Source organism: Aricia agestis, chromosome 6, assembly GCF_905147365.1.
Source record: "Aricia agestis chromosome 6, ilAriAges1.1, whole genome shotgun sequence".
NCBI classification, from domain to species: Eukaryota; Metazoa; Arthropoda; class Insecta; order Lepidoptera; family Lycaenidae; genus Aricia; species Aricia agestis.
This window is the reverse complement of record NC_056411.1, coordinates 8,120,194-8,145,860: the sequence shown is the minus strand read 5'-3', so window position 1 is coordinate 8,145,860 and position 25,667 is coordinate 8,120,194. Positions and strand designations below refer to the sequence as shown.

Below are 25,667 nucleotides of genomic sequence, written 5' to 3'. Positions count from 1 at the left end.
TCAAGTTACTTTTAATTCGTATCTTTTGTAAAAAAAAATTATTTATGAAATATTATGCTCGCAGTGCTTCTTTTATATTTTTTTAACATTTTAATAACAACATTTTCATAAATATTATAATGCATGTTCCCCATTGTGCAAGCAACTTAAGACTTCCTTCCTCAAACGCATCTTGCAGTAATTATTATAGAAGATATTAAATCAAAAAGTCCTGGATTTATAAATAAGCCATATTGGTAGCGGGCCTAGGGGCAGCAGCATCCTAGGGGAGCAGCAGATTTCCTACATGGGGCGGCGGAAATAAAGTTACCTACACTTATGAAAAATATAAATCCGGGTCTGATCAAATGCCGTTTTTGTTAACTTGCCTAAGCAAATACTGACTGAAAATTTCAGATGTATGCAAGAAGCCCTTATATTCAGAGAATTCCACCAACGGCCAATACTTCCTTATATCCATATTGAACGCCATTAATTACGATGAACCTAATCAATGGGGCTATTACTCACTTGAATGCGTAATTTTGACGTAATTTACTGCTATAATTTCCGTGTATGATGCTGAGGCCTGAGACGCTTTTTCGTGTAACGAGTTTGCAGTCTAGGAGCCAGTGTCATTTTAGATGAGTTTCTTAGAAGACTTTTAAAAACGGAATTCTGAATAAATTAATATATATATATATATATATATATATATATATATATATATATATATATATATATATATATATATATATATATATATATATATATATATATATATATATATATATATATATATATATATATATATATATATATATATATATATATATATATATATATATATATATATATATATATATATATATATATATATATATATATATATTGAGTTATACAACCTCATTACATAATCGTATAAACCTACTAATAATTATTAATTATTATTTCGAATTAATAACATAATTTGATTTTATGAATAATATGCAAAATATTCTCGACATTTTATTTTCATTTAAATTTACGTGAGACGTAAGTTTTTCTCACAATTTTATTCTTGACATAAGATGATGTAACTTTTAAAATATAAATATACTTAATATTAGAAGGAAGTATATTAAAGCAGATAAAGTTTTAGTACATGGTTAACTCCATCTAAGCAATGTATTCGACGAGTAAATAAAAATCACTCGTATTACACAAAATATGTCAGGTCGTAGGTTATCTCTACTAACTAGGTGCTTTGTAAATATTGATATAAAATATTATAAAACAAATGGAACATAATGTCGAAACTTCAAAGTTTGTTGACGATGTCCCCAATACACTCCATATTACAAGTAATCAGTACTATATAAAAAAAAAGTTTTACAATATTGCGACAATTTTTTACTGTGCGGTTCGATGTCCTGTGATAGCTCATACACCTACATTCTACAATCTGCAAATTGCTCTTGCAAATGTTGCAAAACAAATAAAAATCTCTAATAACATTCACAGAAGGATTAAAAAAATATTTAAATAATTTAACGTAAGTTGATCTGCCACTTAGTGCACGTCGATTTCGCAAAAACACAAACAAAATATGCCCGGGCTCTTGGTGTCATCGCATACAACCTGCATGTATTTATGGCATTTGTTCCATGTACAGTACTCGAGTTGTATTTGAGCGTGCTTCGTGAGCGCTTCACTTCGTTAATTTGATTAGCGCCAAAACATCGCGAGTTCCATTTTCAAATTTCATTTTTTTTACAAAAAAATATATTATATTAGCACTGTGTCTTAAAAACTATGAACTTTTATCGAATGTGATTTATTGAGTGGATTATTTTTAATTTATGATGAAGTTTTTTATTTTTTTATTACTGGCATGTTACGCAGTTTGGTGCGATGATTCCAGGTAAGAATCAAATTTTAATTGAAAACATGAAGAAAAAAATTAAAATGCTAATTATTTTCCTACATCTTAAACAAAAATTTACATTTCATATAAATATTTTTGTCTTTATGACATTTAAATTCAAGAATCAAAGTCCAAATTTTCCTTCCTAAGATAAGTATTAAATATTTTTTAAGTTTTTTCACTTAATATACTTAAACAAAAAGGTAAGTAACATTTTTATCAACATCGTAAAGTCAAAGTAGAAACTAGAGTGCAGAGATAAATTTTCTTTGATATAAAAAAATCTGTAAGTACAATAATTTTACTGTACAAGCCCGCGTTAACCAAAATAGTACTATCGTAACTTAGGATTTAGGAACTAGAAGCGTTGCGAAGCTAGGAACGATACATATCATCTCAGAGCGAATAAATTCAAAGGTATTTCAGTCGTGAAAAATTTATGACATTCCATAAAATTTACGAACTGCGGGTTGGGATTTAAGGGCTCCTGCGGTCACATGAACATTTAATTTTAAGAAAAAAATGTGACCGTACCGCTAATAACTGTCCTTACAAAAACCTGCAAACTATCAATTACAAAAAACTTGTAATTTTATAAATACGGAATTTTTAGTAGAGTCATTATTGGGATTTGCACTACTTAAAAGTTTGGTATAAAAAAGGGCAGAAATTGTAGGGTTTTGTAACTATTAAAATCAATAGTAAGGGAAATTGAAAACAAAATGTATTGAATAAAAATTTTCTACATACTTAGCTCCTTGGATAATAATATTATGTCCTTCGGAATAAACATACACGACGACCTCTGTGGCTCAGTTGGTGGGCTATCGGTAGCTCAAGCCGGGGGTCGCGGGTTCGAATCCCGCCGACGGAACAAAAAATTTTTCAAAGTTCCTGGGTCGTGGATGTGTATTAAATATGTGTATAATTTAATAAAAATCTTTAAATATATGTATAGTATAAAAGTATTAAATATATTTCCGTTGTCTGGTACCCGTAACACAAGTCCTTCAGGTACTTAGCACGGGGCCAGACTGACGTGGTGTGAAGTGTCCATAGATATTATATATAGATATATACAGGGTGTAACAAAAATAAGTGATAATACTTTAGGGTGTGTACGTGTTCCTTGTAGTTCACTGTGAAAGTAGCAGCTCTGAAAGACGAAATTTTTTTTCACTTTTGTATGGGCAAGCGCCCGAACGTCACGAGTTTTCCCATACAAAAGTGAAAAAAAAATTTGGTCTTACTCATTTATCACTTCATCATCACTTATTTTTGTTACACCTTGTATACAATCAAAACATGTTTCAGTTACAGTAAGAGCTCACAAAAATTTTACGATGACATATTAATATGTCCCGTTTTGGTGGTAACAGGCTCACAGCCCACAAGGTAATTGTGTAATTATCTTTTAGGTCACTTGTACACGACGAAATTACTTACTTGTCTTAAAGCAATCGACAATCGACATTAATTTATTTGTCCTTTGCCCTTAATACTGATTACTGATGAGTCTGCCGATATAAAACAGAAAAAAATCGGGCAAGTGCGAGTCGAACTCGTGCACGAAGGGTTCCGCTATAGAGTGAAGTAGTCAAAAATTGTGTTTTTGTATGGGAGTATTAAATATTTATTTTATTTTATTTTTTTGTTATAGCGGCAACAGAAATACACAATCTGTTACAGAAGTCTAGCTATAGTGGTTTTTGAGGTACAGCCTGGAGACAGACAGACGGAAAGTCATCGAAGTCTCAGAATAGGGTCATCTATTTCCCCTTTGGGTACGGAACCCTAATTATTGAAAATGCTTACTGTATTTTCCATGACACGTAGTACATGGGTAGGTAGTTATTTTATAAATAGATGGTGGACATACCTTATAATTAGGTAGGTTTATGCCAAGCCCGGCCGATAGATCACGACTAACATTCAGTATTCACATGACATAATAATAATAATAATTTTTTATTCTTACAATATTATTTAAATGGATCCAACATTCAATCATAACCTGACTAAATAACGTAGGTCCACCGTCTATGAATTAATTTTTCTGACGGTGCGTAAAATCGTAAATGACTTTATGAGGCAAACCTGAAACCACAGTTGAGTATATTGACCTCAAAGCTTTGAATGAATGTTTTGAATGAATGGAAGGATGAATGTAAATTTTCCTATTCAGGAGGTTACTAGGCCGTAATAGATCAAGGCGTTGTTGGTGGTTTTTGTGTTGATAAGATAAGGATGTTTGGTTATATTCACGCGCGTGAGTAAACTAAAGAGGAAGGTCAAAGTCAACAGTAGGTAGCTCGAAACTTACTTGACGTTAAGTGTAAAAATAAAAGAAAAAAAGTTACGAACGAAAAAACCTTTTAGCTCTTATTTCCCTTTTTTTAAGTGAAATCTTTTTAGCGGGGAAGTTTTATTATGTTGAGACGAGTAAAAAAATGATCAAAAACTCGTAAGACGGACAAATACAGCAGATTAGGAAATAAAGTTAACTCGGCACTTCCGGAGTGCACTGCGTTACTCGCGAAGTAGCGACGCGTAACACTGTCGAGTACGGACTACGGAATAGGTACCATAGTACTAATAAAGTAGAGTACTCGACAATGTAAAAATTTGTACTTTTACATACCTTACAAACCTTTGTCAATAAAATAGATGTAAGTGCTCAATCTATCTTTTCCTAATGAAATAACAATTAAAAAATAATCAACTAACGTTTATGTTGTAGTAGTTAGTGTCAGATATTCTCGGAAATTGACACGTTTGGATCTAAAAAGATGTAAAGATATATACGTGTAGATATTAATTTTGTTATTATATTATATGTTATTACTGTGTAGAACTTTATTTCGAAATATTTGAACTTTCTGCGTACGTTGAGACTTTTGATAGAAATTAATAAATTAAATAAAACAATAACGCTATTAAAAATATAAAGTTCTTATTTATTCCGAAAATGTTGTATGTCAATAAAAACTAAGATTTAAAACACATGACAATATAAATTTCCAATGTTATACCTTCCTCTGTTCTTCCATTGTTTGGGTTTCCACACTTCCTTATAGTCTAGCTTCTTAGTTTTAGTATGGCTTATATCGTGTGACCTACAAATTTGCTATTTACTTACCTTCGAGTGGGTACTATCTTGACGTGGTGCAAACTGTTTCAATATTTGCAGAAGCTGCATTTAAAAAATATATATGACATTGAAGAGAAACAGTAACCCTCGTACTCAGAGACATTTAATTATGATTAACCTTCAATTTAATGAAGAGTTTGACGGATAATGTTTGGGGCTTATGTCATAATTTTGAATTAGTTATTACATTTAAGTAATTAATATTCCACTCTGAGTGCGGCAGTAAGTACCTAAGGTGAGTAAGGAGTAAGGAGTAAGTACCTAAGGTGAGTAAGGAGTAAGGAGTAAGTACCTAAGGTGAGTAAGGAGTAAGGTCACTCGTTATGTCATTTCGATGGTGCTGACATAAAACATTAGTTTAGCCGCTACAGGACAGCGGCTCATGTGTAAATAGTCTCTCTTTGATGATGTTTGAGTAAGCTTCCAAGCTAAAGCAGAAATTTCTTGGCCGAATTGAAAATAGCAGCTTTATATATTTTTTTAATTAGTAAATAATTTGTCAAAGCTTTTAATATTCACCGTAACATCTATTACATGACATAGGTACTTTATAATATTATACTAGATGACGCTCGGCCCTGTTAGGACAAAACGATACCCTGTAACGTCAACACGCAAAAAATTAGTTTAAAAGTTTTAGCTCAAAGCACATCTTAGGTTACAACGAAATGTAATATGGAATATTTTGTTCGAAAACTTGACCTGAATATTGTGGGTCCAATCAAAAAGTTTACATCAAGTAGATTAATTTAGACCATATTATTACAAAACGATGTACCCCTGGTTGCATTGTTTTGTCGTAACAGGCCGCGCTGCGCCAAAATTCATTTATCGCGCAAGAACCAAATTTCAACAGAATCGGTTAAGCGGTTTGTACGTGAAGAGCAGTGCCGTTAATAGCCTTTTTTGCGCCCTGTGCGAGCTTCTATAACTGCGCCCTTGTTTTTTTTCAATATAGGTGCCCAGAGCAATGCTACATTGCTTATATTATGTACAGGCCTCCCTGCGGGGCTAAAATGGTCGCTTTGAAGAATCATGATATGAATCATAATATGATTCATTTTTCTAAAATCGCAAAATGCGACTCTTATTGCAATTCATTTCTGTATTTTTGTACTGATTTGACATTTGTCAGTTTGACAATTCATTTGCTGAATTGATTGAGAGGAATTGCTAAATGTGACCATTTTAGCCCCGCGGGTCTGGCCATTCTTGCGCCCCCTAGAGTCGGCGCCCTGTGCCTGGGCACCGGTGGTACCGCCCTATTTTCGGCACTGGTGAAGAGGTCGTTTAACCTCTGTTGACAGACAGAGCGTGGGTCAAAGAACGTCCACGAACAAACAAAATATCAAGTAGATTAATGAATCACGTCCTTTCATAATAAAATTAAAGATTAATACTAGTTTATACCGCATCTACGTCCGCGAGATACATAACGAGACTTAATAAGTAATAACTTCTTTGAATAAGGAATATTACTCAAAGGTACTTACTTAATATTCCCTATTGCACGGCAATGTGACGTGCTATTTTAATTGGCAACATACTGAGCTGTGCAAAAAAACCAAATAATTGTTTGAACCACGAAAATTGGAAAGTTATTTTTTGTAAGTACCTATCTGTCGCCTTGTTTAGAGAAACGATTAAATTAAGAAATTCAAAAAAACCCCCGCCAAACAACTTTAAAAAGTAATGGAATAATATATTTTACTGACTTTAAGTTTAAATATTTCCTAAGTGTAAAGTGATATTTTAGTCCATAATTGTTGTCACGGTGTGGCGGGGGACATGATGATGATGATCTAAGAACACTCTCGATTAAGTCAGCTTTCAAACAAAAAAACCTAGATCAAAATGCCACAAACAGACAGACGGACAGACAGACAGACACGTCAAACTTATATAACACTCCTCTTTTTGTAGGGGTTAAAACGTTTATACGTTACGTTACGTTACGTTAGCTGTTAGCTTATAATAATCCAACATGGTAAAAAAAAAATATTTTTACTACATATTACGTTTTGTACAGTTTACAATCTTATATTATGTATATAAAATTCTCGTGTCACAATGTTAGTCCGCGTACTCTTCCGAAACGGCTTTCCTTTTTTTTTTTTTTTTTTTATGAAATAAAGGGGCAAAGGAGTAAACGGGTCACCTGATGGAAAGCAACTTCCGTCGCCCATGGACACTCGCAGCATCAGAAGAGCTGCAGATGCGTTGCCGGCCTTTTACGAGGAAATCGGGTAATAGGGGAGGGTAGGGATGGGACGGGAAGGGAATAGGGGAGGGTAGGGAAGGGAAAAGGGTAGGGCCTCCGGTAAACTCACTCACTCGGCGAAACACAGCGCAAGCGCTCTTTGTGCGACGGGATAGCAATGGACGTTGCCATGGTGACATACTTATTTAGTCACTTCAATAAAATAACACGAAATACTTTATATGGCAAAGAAACGATTGCCAGGACAGCTAGTCTTGATTATTGATATAACATTATTTGCATGTTTTAATATATACTAGATGACCCAGTGAACTTCGTATCACTTTCCTCCTAACATAATACCGTATTTTCTCACTATACAAATTCTCGAGTTTTAGCGAATCGACTAGCATTTTTTATGTATAAACATAAAGATAGGCACATGGTATTTCTACTGAACTATGTGTACATTTTTAGTCAACAATATTACCAAGCTCATTAATTACATACAGGTAAACAGGTAAAAATGAGTCCATTACAAAAATGTGTTGAACTAAATCAGTGTACTGACGTAACTAGGATCGTTGAACTTTCGTCTTGTGAGTTGTGAACGCGATGTCAAGGTTATCTATTAACTTCAATACAATAGAATACTACACATAGTCGATATGACATAATAGCTAGGCTGCGTGATATCATTTTAATAGACATCTCATTAAAATATGGTTTAAAATCGTCCACCAACAATAATGTATCTTTACGTGTGTATAAGTGCTTTTTTTTTGTTACAAAGTAATATGCGGTAAAAGTGCTGTACAGTCCCTTAGCAAATAAAATTCGGAGATGTAATTTTTTTAAGTAGGCGATATCTATATCGAAGCTATCATATAATGATAAAGGGAAGAACCGTACGACCTGCAAACCTTCAAGAAAAGAGCGTATTCCCTCTTAAAAGGCCGGCAACGCACCTGCAGCTCTTCTGATGTTGCGAGTGTCCATGGGCGACGCTAGTTGCTTTCCATGAGGCGACCCGTTTGCTCGTTTGCCCCCTTATTACACAAAAAGCTTTGAGCTCCTTTTTTTAAATTAATTTTTGGTCAATGGTTAATATTCAGTTCATTAGCAGCACAGCACTTGAAAACGGTATATTATGACGAAGTCACACCATATCCATCTAAGCCGCATTTACGACAGCCCTCTAGATTATTGTACCGCAAAAATTTACGTTGCTTCTTGTTTCAGCAACTACTACATCGTTGAGCGGCCGGCTGACGATCCCCCGGTGAAAGCCTCCAAAGCCTTCAACGTCTACTGGAACGTCCCCACCATGCAGTGCAAATCCAAGGGGATATTGTTCAGCAACCTATACGAGAAGTACGGCATCGTACAGAACCAGGATGATCAATTCCGTGGGGAAAAGATAACTATATTGTACGAGCCGGGACTGTTCCCAGCGATCTTCAAGAATGAGAGTAGCGGGAAGTACAGGTTCAGGAACGGAGGAGTGCCTCAGGAGGGAGACATACAGGAGCATCTGACGGTGTTCAGAAAGGACATGGAGGAGGGCATCCCGAACGTCAATTTTGATGGTAAGGAATTTTACAGTGTAAAATACTTTCTGGCTTCTCTTGTTTCCTTTTTAATTTGTGTGTGATATTTTGATGGAAGTGTATTCGCTGATGATCTGCGTTAATCAATCAAAAGTGATATCGAATGGATAAACTACCGACAAACTTGGCTCAGACATTGGGCATTATATTATTCATTATATTATAAAATTGTGATATTTTTGTGGTTTATAATGGTAGTAGGTGCTTTTGTTTTCCATTCCCGTCATAAAAGGTTTTCCCGTTATTAATAGTCATACTTATTTTGTCCACGCAGTCAGTAACACGTAGTCTATATGTAACAATAAATACTATCAGTATCATAACAAACTTCTGTCCACTCAGATTTCTTCTGTTCAGCGTAAAGGGAAATAAGATATTTGTTTTTGTTTTGATCGGCTGAATGGAAATTTTTAATTGATTACAACTCTTATACAGTAGCTTACGCGTCTTTATTTCTTTCTCTCCCTCTTTTGCTATATATTAGTATTTCTTCTCAAGAAATTCATCGCTCAACAAATTACTAATCTCTCCAACTTCTGCCGCCAGATTTTAACCCTCTAATGCTCTACATAGATAACATAGATCATTAAAGGGTTAAAATCTACGAATAATAAAAAATTAAAATACAATATCAATTTTAGGTGTCAGATTATAAATTAGGTTGATGATAAGTTTCTTACTTAATTGCATGCTCGTGGCACACTTTGCACTTCCTTTATACGGATAACGAGGCTGCTATCAAAAAACACTTACCAAATAATCGAAAATACAACAGGACTTGTTTTTAGGGTTCCGTAGCCAAATGGCAAAAAACGGAACCCTTATAGATTCGTCATGCCTGTCTGTCTGTCCGTCCGTATGTCACAGCCACTTTTCTCCGAAACTATAAGAGCTATACTATCGAAACTTGGTAAGTAGATGAAGTCTGTGAACCGGATTTTGATACGAAAATGGAAAAATTATTAGAAATTTTAGGGGTCATAGGTACAACTGAAACCAAAAATTTTTTTTCATCTAACCTATGCGTGTATGTATCTATGGATAGGTCTTTAAAAATTTAATTGAGGTTTCTATAGTTTGTGCGTTTTAAGATGATATGGGTGACAGTTTTCATATTCCTTGCTACGGGTATTTTTTACAAGAAAACAAAAAAAACAAAATGTAATAAATTATATTCCATCTACAAAAACAAATGTTTCCTATAATTGTAATGAATAAAAACGAAAAGTAGCTAAATGCTAACTTATTAATATAAAATTATAAATATTAACTGTGAAAAATTATTGCTACGAAAACATTTGAAAAATATCAGATGCATAAAACGGAACTTATGTCAATAGAGATTGACTCTGTTGAATCGAAATCAAATCGATAAAAAAGGGCGGCCATCTTAAATCGCCGGCACCACTGAAATGTCAGTACGAAATCGATAATTTCGATTGCAATTCCTTTACGAAGTGATTCGATATTTTTAAATTATCGATTAATTTTTGTTAGGTAACTTCCCTACTATTGTCAATTATAATGTGTCACGCATATCATCATAAAACGCACAAACTATAATATGATTATTTTTAAAACCTGAATAGTTTGCGAGAGAGACTCTTCCAAAGTGGTAATATGTGTCCCCCCCCTCCCTCTAAGTTCTAAAGTATGTTTCATGATAATTGTAAAAAAAAATTATGATGTACATTACTATAAAAACTACCAACGAAAATTGGTTTGAACGAGATCTAGCAAGTAGTTTTTTTTATACGTCATAAATGGTAAACCTTAATTTAACTTTCATTAAATCAATTGAAATATAAAAATAAATCAAAAACATTTTAAATTCATAGAAATAGACCTTATTGCTGCTGAGGAACCCTTCATGGGCGAGTCCAACTCGCACTTGACCGCTTTTTATTTATTGATCGACTATCAATAAGAGCTGTTATTCGTATTTTCAAGAAGCGTTTCGACACTAGATTTTTTCATCCGTTTATTAAGTTCGACTTTTATTTGTTTACTTGCCAAAGTATCTTCTCAACTCGTTCTGGCTCTTGAACAGTCTTCTCAAGGTCATATGTTGCATAACTTGACAAAATTCATAGAATCGTCAATTTGATCACGAACACGTCATCTTTATGGAACTTGAAGAATTCGTCCGTTAAATTGTTAAAGATACTACACACGTAATCGTGTGGAAGAGGTCATTGTGATTGGAGACATATCGCTTTCTACTTTGATTTCGATTTATATCACGTACCAGAAACGAATATTTATAAAGCAAATTGTTTACTTATTGTAAAAATATGAAACACGTGACTTACATAATAAAATTATTATGGTGAACGATGAAAGTGATAATCTACAAAATTAATGCAGAACGATTAACGTGAATCGTGATTAATAAATAAAGTAATTATGATTTCTTTGTCATAAACATAACAACTGCTAAACAATATGATCCAATAGTAAATAATCTGCCAAGTGCAAGTCGGACTGGCGCACGAAGGGTTCCGTTATAGAGCAAAATTAGGCCAAAAATTGTGTTTTTTGTATGGGAGCCCCCCTCAATTTTTTACTTTATTTTAATATTATTATTAAATATTAAAGTACACATATAACTCAGGACTTTCTGAAAAATTCTAGTACCTACCTGTTGCCATTATTGATAAATAGCAAAAAAGGCCAAAAAAATCACTGGGAGACGACACATCACACAACCAAAAATTTTTTATTTAAATACTTAATAATTTGTTTTTAGTATTTTTTGTTTTAGTGGCAACAGATACACATAAGCTGTGAAATTTTCAACTCTCTCGCTGTTACCGTTCTTGAGTTAGAGCCTGGAGGTAGACTAGTCTCAGTAATAGGATCCCGTTTTTACCCTTTGGGTACGGAACCCTAATAATAATACCTGAAGTATTAAGTATGTACTGTGTCAGTTGGTAAAGTTGCTGTAGAATCTAGGTACTAAAACAAAAAATAGCAGACGTAACAGAAATTCAAATTCAAATTCTTTTCAAATTCAAATCTAGAACATCTATACTAATATTATAAATGCGAAAGTATCTCTGTCTGTCTGTCTATCTGTCTGCCTGTCTGTCTCGCTTTCACGCCAAAACTACTGAATAGATTGCAATGAAATTTTGTACACAGTTATTCTAGAGTCTGAGAAAGGACATAGGCTACATTTTGATGTGGGAAAATATCTTATTTCCATGAAAATATCGATGAAAATTACTTCGCATTGCGCGTGGCCAGCGCTCATCCCGGGGGTCCTGGGTTCGAGTCCCGCAGGCGGAACAAAAAGTTTTCAATGTTCCTGGGTCTTGGATGTGTATTAAAATAATATTTCAAAAATCTTAAATATATTTTATGTATAATATTATAAAAAATCCAGAAATATATCGACGCGATGCAATGAACATTTTAGTTCTAATACGATTCCACAGATGGCGCTTTTTTTACTTCGTTGTAACATAGAACTAATCATACTTATTAGTTATTATGTTTTTGTTTATAGTTTTTAATACGTTAGAATATTATGTTTAATAATATTATCACTTGCTATAATAATAATCAATCTATCTTATCTTATAGAACTCCTACTGCATTTCTAAGGAGTTCGAGTGTGTTGTGTTGGCCTATATTCCATCCAGAAAATATATCAATGCAATCGACATTTTAATTCTAATATATGAAAACAGATGGCGCTTTATTTTTTACTTCATTATTATAACAGAACTAATCATACCTACTTTATTATATATTATTGTTTTTATTCATAACTAGCTGTTGCCCGCGACTTATAAATACTGCGAAATATACTGCGAAAGTATCTCTGTCTGTCTGTCTATCTGTCTGCCTGTCTGTCTCGCTTTCACGCCAAAACTACTGAATAGATTGCAATGAAATTTTGTACACAGTTATTCTAGAGTCTGAGAAAGGACATAGGCTACATTTTGATGTGGGAAAATATTTTATTTCCATGAAAATATCGATGAAAATTACTTCGCATTGCACGTGGCCAGCGCTCATCCCGGGGGTCCTAGGTTCGAGTCCCGCAGGCGGAACAAAAAGTTTTCAATGTTCCTGGGTCTTGGATGTGTATTAAAATAATATTTCAAAAATCTTAAATATATTTTATGCATAATATTTTAAAAAATCCAGAAATATATCGACGCGATGCAATGAACATTTTAGTTCTAATACGATTTAACAGATGGCGCTTTTTTTTACTTCGTTGTAACATAGAACTAATCATACTTATTAGTTGTTATGTTTTTGTTTATAGTTTTTAATACGTTAGAATATTATGTTTAATAATGTTATCACTTGCTATAATAATAATCAATCTATCTTATCTTATAGAACTCCTACTGTATTTCTAAGGAGTTCGAGTGTGTTGTGTTGGCCTATATTCCATCCAGAAAATATATCAATGCAATCAACATTTTAATTCTAATATATGAAAACAGATGGCGCTTTATTTTTTTACTTCATTATTATAACAGAACTAATCATACCTACTTTATTATATATTATTGTTTTTATTCATAACTAGCTGTTGCCCGCGACTTCGTCCGCGTGGACTTTAGTTTATAGCGCGCGGTGTCAACAAAATTTGTGTCAAATTTAAAAACTTTTTAAAACCCTGGTAAGTGGTACCCCTCTTAGGGCCGCGCAGCGCGCTACACCGGAATGGCAGCGCTGAAAGTGCTCGCCTCGCCGCTGCCATTCCGGTGTAGCGCGGCCCTTAAGAGGATACAACAGCGGCTAGAGAAATGAAAAAAAAGTACGTGTAATATCTAGCTGTCTCCCTTACCTCAAGCCTATACCGCAGAACGCGATAGAGACAACTGCAGAAAATCCAGAAAATCAACGATTCGTTGTCCCCTGATTCCTTCTCCAAAACTTAACCGATTTAAGTACTTTTTTCATTAAAGATTAAAAAAAGGCTTGAGCTGTGTTCCTATGTTTTGCTTTTTTTGTATAATCTAGCCAAATCTGTTTTCGGGACGTTTGAACACAGTGGAAAATCTGGCCATTTTTTTGGGTTTTTGAACGTTCATATCTTATTTAATAATTAAATTATGAAAAAAAAATAAAACATAGGCACATTGTATTAGTGGCCGTAGATATTCAGGAAAAAAAATATAACTCTACTAGCATTATCCAGGGAGGAAACAGGGGACAACGTTTGTATGGAAAAAAGAGCGGTGTGGAATCCTCTTAATTAATCAAAATACCCAAAAACAGCTGTGCAGTGTGCACATAATCTGTACTAATATTATGAATACGAAAGTATTTCTGTCTGTCTGTCTGTTTGTCAGTCTCGCTTTCACGCCAAACGCCAAAACTACCGAACCGATTGTAATGAAATTTTGTATACTGATAGTCTAAAGCCTGAGAAAGGACATAGGCTACTTTTTTACTGGAAAAAAGGGTTGTAAGGGTCGTAAATTTGTTCAAAAAATTCATAATAGATGGCGCCGTGCGTCTTCTACATCGCGCTGACGCTTGCTCAAAAGTCTTTCTATAAGAGGTGGTATCATCTAACTTTTAAGTCTCGATTTTTTTCGATTGTAATATCTATTCTACGGTATTAAATAACTCAGTACTTTATCTGTGCAGGCAGTGACGTAACCTTAATACCAAATTTCACCAACGACTGTTAAAGTTAATGCTCGAATTAGTATCACGTTAGCTGTTTCGTTTTTCATATGAATGAAAGAGAAGACAGGATATTTTAACCAGCTGTTAACACTAACAGACGTTGGTGAAATTGGGACTAAACCTATCAATGATAAATAGTTTATGGGTAAAGTTGTGTAATTGGGGGGCTAAATAAGCTTTAAAATTTGGCATAATATATAAAGTTTAACATACAAAAATGAAGTACTTATTGTTTGCACACTGCACAGCTGTATTGATTTAATGGGTACCAGGGTTTTTTTATAAAAGCTTTTGACACCAATTTTGTTGACATCGCGCGCTATAAACTGAAGTCCACGCGGACGAAGTCGCGGGCAACAGCTAGTTCCATATAATATTTTTTATCATAAATACATTTTAATTAAAAATTCCAAAATTGCGAAAGCAAATTATTTCTTCCCATTAGACAATGACGAATCTAGACTCAAACTGGTTTTACTAAGTAACTTTATAACTAAAATAGATATTTTCAAACCAAGGCCAACTTCAAATTATATTTTAAGCATCTCATATCTAGCCATTGTTGAATATGTGTTGCGTAATTAATAATTTATCTTTGAAGGCATGCTAAAACAATTAAGAATTAACTCAGTGCTGTTTCTGTGTTCTTAGAAATATGATACTAATTTTTTTTATTGTCGGTAGCGGATCTGAGAAATCGAAGAATATGAAATTAAATTTTCGGATATGTGTAACCATCAAATTTTAAATACCGTGTAGATTATAATATTTTAAAAGGATTAAATTTAAACAAACAGTGTTTTATTAATTACGAGATGACGTACTTCGTATCAATTTCTTCTAATTATAAACATTTGACGTGTATAAACTAAAATTAGCCAAATCGGTGCTCGTGGTTCTCGAGTTTTAGCAAGACTAACAAAATTAAAAATTCATTTTTATTTATATCGGTACGCTTATTTCAAAATAGAACATACTTTAGATACTGAGATACTTTACGGTATGCAAACACTTTCAATTCATTAAAAACACAACCATTAATTATTAAAAACTCATACATATTATAAGAGACTAACTCTGTGGCTCAGTTGGTGGGCCGTTGGTAGCTCCAGCCGGGGGTCGCGGATTTGAATCCCGCCGACGGAACAAAAAGTTTTCAAAGTTCCTGGGTTTTGGATGTGTATTAAATCGACTGCTCCTAGGTAGACTATCGTAACATCAAAAAGACAACTTTACAGGAGGAGCGTTTGAAGTTGCAAATTTGAACCACGACTTCATTTTTCAACCGATTGTTATGTAATTTGGCATGAGCAACAACAATAGTGTTAGGTATTAAATTATGCAACAAAATACTATATTATATGTTTGGTTTAGCTGAAATTGTTGTTGCGATATTATTCTTTGGAAAATCTACAACGAAAATTATTGCAACTAACACTAACGACAGTTTACATTTAATTTTTTTCTTGGTAAAATATAGTAACATTCTTCTTCCTATGATAAATAACAGATGATAGGAGCTGGCAGTGCGCCGTATATCAAAGGGACACAGTAATACTCAAACTTCAACACCTAGACTGTTTCAAGTTCACCATCAATAAATTTTGACGCTTCTACTTATATTTATTTAATAAATTGGCAGGAAATCTTTGCCGAGCCACCAATTTTGAAAAACTTATCTGATCAAGAAATTCAGCACATCGTCGAATCTGTTGGTGAGGAAGAACTATTTTTTCTGAGGCTTCCCTGCCACAATCTAGCTGAAAGAGCTGTAAAGGTTGCGACAGAAGCCTCCTCTCAGTGCACTAAAAAGTCTTGATTAGGTGCAATAAAAGCCAAGTTGGAATCACGGAACGTAATGCCTAAATTTGAGACAAAAAGGATTTCAAAGCTTAATAATAATTATGTATAATTTTTCAAGATATTCTTAAAATTCCTACGTTTTTTACAGTAGTGCCTTAATAAATGTCTCAATTATAATATATTGTCTTTAATTTAATATCTATTTACTACTAAATTAATCACAATGTGTCGCCTTATGAATACTATATTTTTTATAGAATTATAAAACTTTGAGGTCACTGCGGAGGCTGAAGATATTCATGAAATTGGATGAAAAATTACATTTGTTTTTATTTTAATATAAGGCACCATTCCCGCACTATTAGAATACTGTGTCTTAAAAAAAAATTTTTTTCATACATCCGTGGTCCACCCTAATATCCATACTGATATTATTATAGAAATAGGTATACAATATACATGTATACTTTTACACTATATGAATGTAAAAATATGTTTGTCTATCTGTGTATGCGTATGTTACCACCTCACGTCCAAACCGCTAAACCAATTTTTCTGATCTTTGGTATGGGGATACCTAGAATCCCGGGAAAGATTATGAGATACTTATCATCCCCAAAAATGTTCCGTTCTCGGGCGATAAATGACTAAAGCCAAGTTTGCCTTAAATAAGTTTAGTATTCTTTACAGAGCGAGATAGTACACAAGGCGAAGATTCGGCCTCACGTGGAATACTGTTCTTATGGCACGGGCGACAAAACCAACTATTACCAACTATTCCCTCTGGATAGTAATCAACGAAGGATAGCTTGGATTGTAGACAGACATAGTGTTTCAAACTAGCTAGACCCCTTGGACCCTCAAATGTGGCTTCGCTCTACAATCTACATATTCTATCAGCTGCTGTATTAATAGGAGGTGCTCCGAAGAATTATTGTGCGTAATCGCACGTCCTGCAACATTTCGCCATTTTTCCACGGGAAAATATACCATCCTCATCACCTTGATGATTCTTTCACAGTAAAACTGAAAAAAAAACTGCCACCGGCAGTATTTCCAGACCAATAAGACCTGAAAACATATTTTCAACTCTTCTGGCGTTGTGAGTGTCCATGGGTGACGGTTAGGGCATGGATACCGGTAATCGGTATTACCGGAAAACCGGTAATACCGCACCATTTAGACCATTTTTAAATACCGGTGCTAAAGAGAAAAATACCGGTTTATCGGTATTTTAGCTTTAATGTATTTTTGTATACGCACACGTGTTTTCAATACAATATTATGATTTATGAAACAATTGAAAGTAGACCAATACACTCAAAATCAACTGTTAGTAAAATAATTGTTTTGCTGTGTGTGTGAGTCCTGAGTTGGCATATTTCTTAGTCACACTTATTATTATAATAATGTGATTTGGAGAGAAACACCTGCTGACTCTTATGCTGTGTATTTCATGAAGAACATCTGGTACTCTCGTTTTTGGGACAACTATCTGAAGATAGAACTATCTGCCGTTAGCCTTCTCCCATTTTCGGTAGAGTATTCTGTTTTGAAGTATCAGACTGTCCCATTGCGCCCAGTACACTCCAGTTTTCTTCCATGTGACGATGTGCTGATGGTCGTTATCTCTTTCTTGAGCCTCCCTCATAGCATTATTCTCACAGAGACCCAAAGGACTTGTTCTCGTTAACTTTAATGTCACTTCATTAGATTCCTGCTTAACACACGGCCTTCGTGAAAGTGCATCGGCATTCCCATGCGTCTTTCCGCTGACCGGTTCCGTCTTGAAGTCAAACTCCTGGAGCTGTTGAATCCATCGAGCTAGTTGACCTTCTGGGTTCTGTAATTGCAGTAGCCACTTCAAGGCTGCATGATAAGTTTCATCGTAAAAACTGTCTGCCGATAAGTTGAAATGTTGTAGCGTCTTTACGACAGCCAAGAGTTCCCTTCTTGTTACGCACTAGTTTCAAGAGAGAAGCTAGAGGGCTTAGATAATGATTTGCTGAAATATGCAATAACACCTTCTCTTTCACCCTGTTTTTGAGAAACCTACCTGCCGATTGCCGTGTTGCTTGCATCCGTGTTGACTATAAACTGACCTTCAGTTTGTGGATACTCCAGGATTTGTGTTTCACACAGATGTTTCTTCAGTTTCTGAAAAGAATCTTTAGAAGTCTCATCCCAACTAAATTGTCGTTTATCTTATGTCAGCCGATGTAATGGTTTGGCTATCTCCGAGAATCCCTTAACAAAATGCCAGCATGAGCATAGGCCGAGGAATGCCTGCACTTTGGTTTTGTTCTTAGGGGTTGACCAATTTTGAACTGCTTCCAGTTTCTCCGGATCTGTCTGGATCCCATCACTGGAAACTTATATGTAAATGATAGTCGTTTTTTTAATGTTTAAATTGTTGGATAAGTATACTTAACGAAGATTTTTTAGTTATTTGCTTAGTGTAAGGAACAAAACACTGTTTAACTGTTAAACTTTAAATAAACAAGTTGATTTTAATGTTTTTTTGTTTATTCGATTAAATTATAAAGGATTTAGCGCTTTTTTGATAAATACCGCAAAAATACCGAAAAACCGGAAAACCGGTTTTTGAAAAATCAATACCGGTATTATACTGGTATTGCAAAAACTCCCAATACCGCAATGCCATAGTGACGGTAGTTGCTTTCCATCAGGTGACCCGTTTGCTTGTTTGCCCCTAATTTCATAAAATATAATAGTTGTTTTAAAAATAATAGATCGGTAAAATATCGTATGCTAATGAATAGTACGACGTAGAATGTAGTAGATATAGATATGTCGTAGGATGATTTGATAAATCCGTGTTTTCGCGAAATCCCTAGAATTTTCGCGAAAATTCGATTTATCAAATCATACTACGACATCGTAGGATGATTTGATAAATCGAATTTTCGCGAAAATTCTAGGGATTTCGCGAAAACACGGATTTATCAAATCATCCTACGACAGATACAATAAATAAAAAATAATAGTTACCGTAGTAGAATATTGTATATTTATCATACGATATTTATCATTACTAAAATTCCAACGAAAAAAATCGTAAGTTACACTTGATATATATTTTTCAAAAGAAGTTCCAATGTAAACTATTGCAAGTGGTACAAACTAGAGTTTACGTTAGAGTTCAACCGGCGTAGACAATCGCTACTGATACGATGTGTAAATTCGGGTATCTGCTCCCGTATTACTCCGCGTAGACTATTGCTAAGGGACTAACGATAAATAACGTCGGAGGCGTTTGAAACATACTACAGTTTACGTTTAGAAAAAGGCAGTTCTAGTTCGAATTTAATATTTTTTCTTGAAGATCCTAAAAGATCTAACTTAAATATATGCATTTTCGCAATAAAACGAATTTTGCCATTTTGTGGCTTACGATAGTCTACCTAGGAGCAGTCGAAATATGTGTATCATCTTCTTATATATAAAAATGGATTTTCAAATGTGTTAGTCGCGCTAAAACTCGAAAACGGCTGAACGGATTGGGCTGATTTTAGTCTTAAAATATTCGTAGAAGTCCAGGGAAGGTTTTAAAGTGACACGAAGCTCACCGGGACAGCTAGTAATATAATAAAAAACTTAAATATTATATGTACTTACTTATAGTACAAAAGTATTAAATATATTTCCGTTGTCTGGTACCCGTAACACAAGTCCTTCAGCACGGGGCCAGACCTACGTGTTGTGAAGCGTCCAATTTAAATATTATGTATTTATAATACTAGTTTTCCCGGCAAACGTTTCTTTTAAAGTATTTCGCCCGTATTATTTTATTGAAGTGACTAAATATGTATGTCACCATGGCAACGTCCATCGCTATCCCGTCGCACAAACAATGGTCGCTGTCAGTCTCGAGTTGTAATAATTTACTATTATTTATTCAACAAATGCACTTATCAGTATAAAAAGTACCCAGTAGCCGATTCTCAGACCCACTGAATATGCATTTAAAATTTGCTTAAAATCAGTAAAGCCGTTTCGGAGGAGTACGCGGCCTTACATTGTGACACGAGAATTTAATATATAAGATATATTTTAAACAAGCTAAAATTACAGATGGAAATTGCTCGCAATAGGAAATCCCTCTGAGTATGAGACCTTCGATTCCTGGTGCACTAACAAGCGACAATAAGACAAGTGCCCAAACGACATTGACTTTCAATTGTCTATTCCCATAAAAACAACGCTACAGATGTTTCAGCAAAATATTCCATACAGCTAACCTTGGTACAACTTTAATTAACAGTGACATTAAATCAAATATAATACTCATTAAATTTAAAATTGGCAAGACATAATTATTATAATAAAACCTCACTAGACCTTTTTGTAGAACACGACATATTTTGTATGTTCATAGCACTGTATACTTACAGTGATTGTCTGCCATATATCTTTTTATTATATACTTTTATATCAGAACTCAGTAAAGAATAACAAAATAAGACGTAATTTTAGTTACATATAAACCAACAATGGGAACTCCAAGACCTCCAATCAAATTTCCCACGAAATTAAACGCTGAAGATTAATAAACAAACAATAGCCATAACTTGTGATAAAATAAGGGGAAGCAGTCCATCATCATCATCATGATCAACATCATCATCATTATTGATAAATTATATCGGAAATATTATTTGTCGCTTTGAATTTATCACTATTAACTTCGTAACCATGTTTTGAAAAACTGTCTTATTTTTTATTTCTCAATTCCAGGTATCGGTATTATTGATTTCGAATCATGGCGACCGAGCTTCCGGCAGAATTTTGGAACTCTAGTTCCCTACAAAGACGTGTCCTATGAAATAGAGAGTAAACTACACCCATGGTGGCCCAAAGCCTGGGTAGAGTCTGAGGTAAAATTATTGTTTGTAATTTGTATAATATGTTACCGTTATAATGCAGAATACGTTAACGTGCACATTACCTAGGTAATCTGCAGATTCCCTGATACCGTCCGTTAAATTATGAAATCTAAATGGAAAAGCTTATATTTAAACTATATATTTATAACTAGGTAAAGTTAGATTGCAATCTTTTCCTTCGTAAAAGTCCTAAAAACTTTGATTTAAGCGTGTCAACCTAAGACTGTTGTTGTTTTGGTTGACGTTTTTCTACTTGATACGATCTGTTATATTTTATTTGTGGAGTAACATTTTACTTTAAATTTATTAATTTATTCTTTTGTTTATGTCCAAAAAATTATATTAAATAATTCGACTCTACTCTATGTTTTATTCAAACAAGAACCTGTTTTATGTAATTTAATGAGAATAGAATAAACTTTTTGCACTTTAACTAACTCACCCAGATAATCTGCAGAATACCTAGTTAATCTGGTTTACGCAAATTAACGGTAACATAATTATATACTTTATGAGCATGACTAGTAATCATTTATATGGCAAAATTAAAAATATGACACAATAATTCTTTTTATTTTACCTTCTTTTTTTCGAGAAGTTTTCACGACAACCAATATTTTTGAGAAACATGATCTTAGAACAATGATAACATTGTTTATATTTTAATGTCAATTTTCTCGGAATTTTATTACTAACTTTTGTTTTCGCTGTACTATTTAGTAGGTATTTTAAGCAAGCTCAAAGGATGCTTAAGTCCATTCTTTGTGATTATTTGGATACACCTTGTAAAGAGGAGTCCACACCGCCCTTTTTCCCATACAAACATTGTCCCCTGTTTCCTCCCTGGATAATGCTAGTAGAGTTATAATTTTTTTCCTGAATATCTACGGCCACTAATACAATGTCCCTATGTTTTCTTTCTTTTTTTCATAATTTAATTATTAAATAAGATATGAACGTTCAAAAACCCAAAAAAATGGCCAGATTTTCCGCATCAGTTTAGTTCAAACATCCAGAAAATAGATTTGGCTAGATTATACAAAAAAAAAACATAGGAACACAGCTCAGGCCTTTCTTTAATCTTTAATGAAAAAAGTACTTAAATCGGTTAAGTTTTGGAGAAGGAATCAGGGGACAACAAATCGTTGATTTTCTGCAGTTGTCTCTATCGCGTTCTATATTCGTATAGGCTTTAGGTAAGGGAGACAGCTATAGATATTACACGTACTTTTGCCCCTGCCCCTGGTGTATCCTCTTAATACTCGTACTACCATTCCCTCTTTGTAGGGGAGTGTTATGTAATGTCATACCAACTAATACTTAAAAGCCATTTATATTAATATCGATATAATCTACACTATAATTAAAACGTGGCGCAGTAATTAGGACATCCATTAGGGTCATTTATTCCCCATTTGGAAGTAATATAGTTAATTGAAGTAAATCAAGATTGCTGTTCGCTGATGAATACCTAGATAGAGTAGGCGGGTTTCCTTTGAGCATATCACAGTTATAGTATATAATATATTGTTTGTGCATATACATAAAGATATCCTATGAAAATTATTGAATAAAAGAAGCAGTCTTACTCTGTGGTACTCTACATTTTTTATATTATAAGTTTTAAGAAAATCAAGCTTGGACTATTGGAGCCTTTTTAATGAAAACACACAAATCTTGTCTCTATTAATATATTATAGACTAAATACAACTACAGGAATAAATTATTTTAGTGGTCAGGAACAATACTTAACGAACCAGTATCTTATTACTATAAATGTTTTTTAGGCTAAGAGACGGTTTGAAGAAGCAGCTCGGAAGTTCATGCAAACAACGATATCAGTGGCCAAGCAGATGCGTCCGAAGGCCAAATGGGGTTACTACGGCTTTCCGCACTGTTTCAACATGGCACAAAGCAACATGGCCGAGGATTGCTCCAGTGAAGTTCGCAAGGAGAATGACCAGTGAGTTTTAAGCTCATTTTATAAACATTATTAAAATAGGCGAAGTGGCTCAAAGAATGTCACGGATTGGCTTAAGATTTTTGCGTTTAGTTTACAATAATGATTGTTTATTTTAATATATTTTATTTATTTATTTTTAGAACATATTGGCTATGGAGTGAAAGCTCGGCCCTATATCCGTCGGTTTACCGATCACACGATCTGACGTCATCACAGCTAGCTGCGATGGTGAGAGGGAGAGTTAAAGAAGCGGCCAGAGTCAGGCGAAGCAAGACTGTCATACTACCCTACTTCTGGTTCAGATACCGAGACGGAGGATTCCTTACTGAGGTAACTATTTCACTATAATTATTTAAATTAAATTTAATATTTTATTGTAATAGAAATAAATATTTGCGATAAGTAATTTACAAAAAGGTAAATAAAGAATGTATTTATTTTATTTCAGGCTGACCTTTCGGCAGCGATCAACACTATGTATAAATCAGACGCGTCGGGATTCATCATTTGGGGCAGTTCCAATGATGTAAATACTGTGCAAAAATGTGAAAAACTCCTAAAGTATGTCGAGAACACTTTTGGTCCGGCTATCGCTTCTTACACAAAAAAATCAAATAAACAAGATGATGAATATGAAGATACTCCAGAAGAGACATATAACACTGAGAGTGATGATTATACAACAGAAACTATGAATAAAGTTACAACTTTAAAAGTTAACACAAGTTATATCAACAATAACGCACCTACTTACTATGAGTTAAAAGATAAAATTGATCCTGAAATGGTATGGAATACAACAGTCAAGGATCCACAAGAATCACCGAGTAATTTTAACGAACAAATAATTGAAAATGAAAATAGTGTAAACTCAAACACATTAGACCTTCATAATTACAATGCCAGTATTATGTATGACATATTGATGGGAACCTTTAATATATTTAAGCAAGAATCAATCAATAATGTATCTAAAAGTTACGTAAATACACCAAAACAAAACAAGAATTCGAATCCTAAGAAATTTCTTAAGAATGAACATTTAATGGTCGATAGTGATATTAAAATAAATAACGTCATTAATGTAAACACTACCAATTATGATGAGGAACAAGATTATAACAATGAATATACCACACCTAGGAATGTAAGCTCAGAAGTTACTGAAAATTTTTCTAGTGATACTACACCTACGACCATCAGTATTAACTCTTACACGAGTATTGAATCATTAGAAAATAATTCTACACTAAGTTATAGTGAAACCTTTAAAGACTTTACATCTGTAGATCCTTCAGCTGAGGATATTTTGGCAATTGATAGTATGGATCCGAAAGACGAGTACATTATATTTATTGATAACGAAAAATCGTATAACGCTAAACAGGCTAGCACAGGATCAACAGTTGAGGACGTTTTATATACCGGAACAGAGTCAAATGCCAAAAGATATGTAGATTTTACTACTGAAAAGCCGCTAGATACCCGATTCTTCGAGGAAAAAGAAACCTATACGACAGAAGCCATCTAAAACTTACGAGCTATTAACTTTTTTTGCATTAGTAAAAACTTTTGTTTTGATTTGAGTCAACAACTATTGTTTTGACTAATGAATATTAAGATTGTACTTACCACTTACTATAACCATCATCACACATTTATTTATTCACATACTTCCACCATTGATCTTACTTATCCTATATCATTACGATTCAGTGGCATGCGAGATACAAGAGAAATCTCTTCTGAAACCATTGTTATTTTTAACTATTTCATTGTTATTAATTGTTATACCAAATAAGCATTGAATTTTATGTTTTAGGCTAAGATGACCAGAGTAACTTATTGAACAATAACTAAACTTCAAATTTTTATTTTTAAAAATTATACAATAATAGATTATTTACGGCAAAAGTAATTTAAGGTGTTCAATTAAGTCGCTTTGGTTCTCTACGCCATGTTAACTGTGATACGACTTCGATTAATTATTGAAAACCACTTGTAAATATTGTATTGTAAATATTTATGTTATTATTATGTCTAAAATCTAAATATACTAAATACGATCATTTATTTGAAGTTTAATTGAGTGGTCCTAGATTAGCAGTTTTATTAAGGTACAGTTAAACAATATGCTTATTTTAAGCACGCAGCATGCTTAAACCGAGCAAATGCTGATTACGAGCATGCGTTTCCATGCATTGCTCAAAATGAGCATGCTTATTTCGAGCATGCTCAAAAATGCTGCGGCGCGGGTGGCGGGGGCGTGATTTGAGTATACTGTGTGGACAGTTTGTGGTCGTATCGATCAGTTTTTCTCGTATAATAAGCATGCTTAATAGAAACAAGTGTATAGAGTTCAAACAGCATGCTCGTTTTAAGCATGCCAATGAGCATGCTATTTTTGAGCATGTGTAACTGTACCTTTACTATATGATTTCTTAAACTAAGTTAAGATTTAAAAATATAAATATGAACTTAAA

At 33.8% G+C, this 25,667-nt stretch overlaps 1 protein-coding gene across 1 annotated transcript; it reads left to right on the top strand.

The window, feature by feature from the left end:
- Positions 1 to 1,626: 1,626 nt before the first annotated feature.
- On the top strand, positions 1,627 to 25,210 carry LOC121728408. Its single transcript, XM_042116583.1, has 6 exons — positions 1,627 to 1,882; positions 8,479 to 8,825; positions 21,072 to 21,211; positions 23,009 to 23,184; positions 23,325 to 23,514; positions 23,633 to 25,210. The coding sequence occupies exons 1-6, from the start codon at positions 1,821 to 1,823 to the stop codon at positions 24,713 to 24,715; spliced, it is 1,998 nt and encodes a 665-aa protein (XP_041972517.1). The 5' UTR covers positions 1,627 to 1,820; the 3' UTR covers positions 24,716 to 25,210.
- The last annotated feature ends 457 nt before the right edge of the window (positions 25,211 to 25,667 follow it).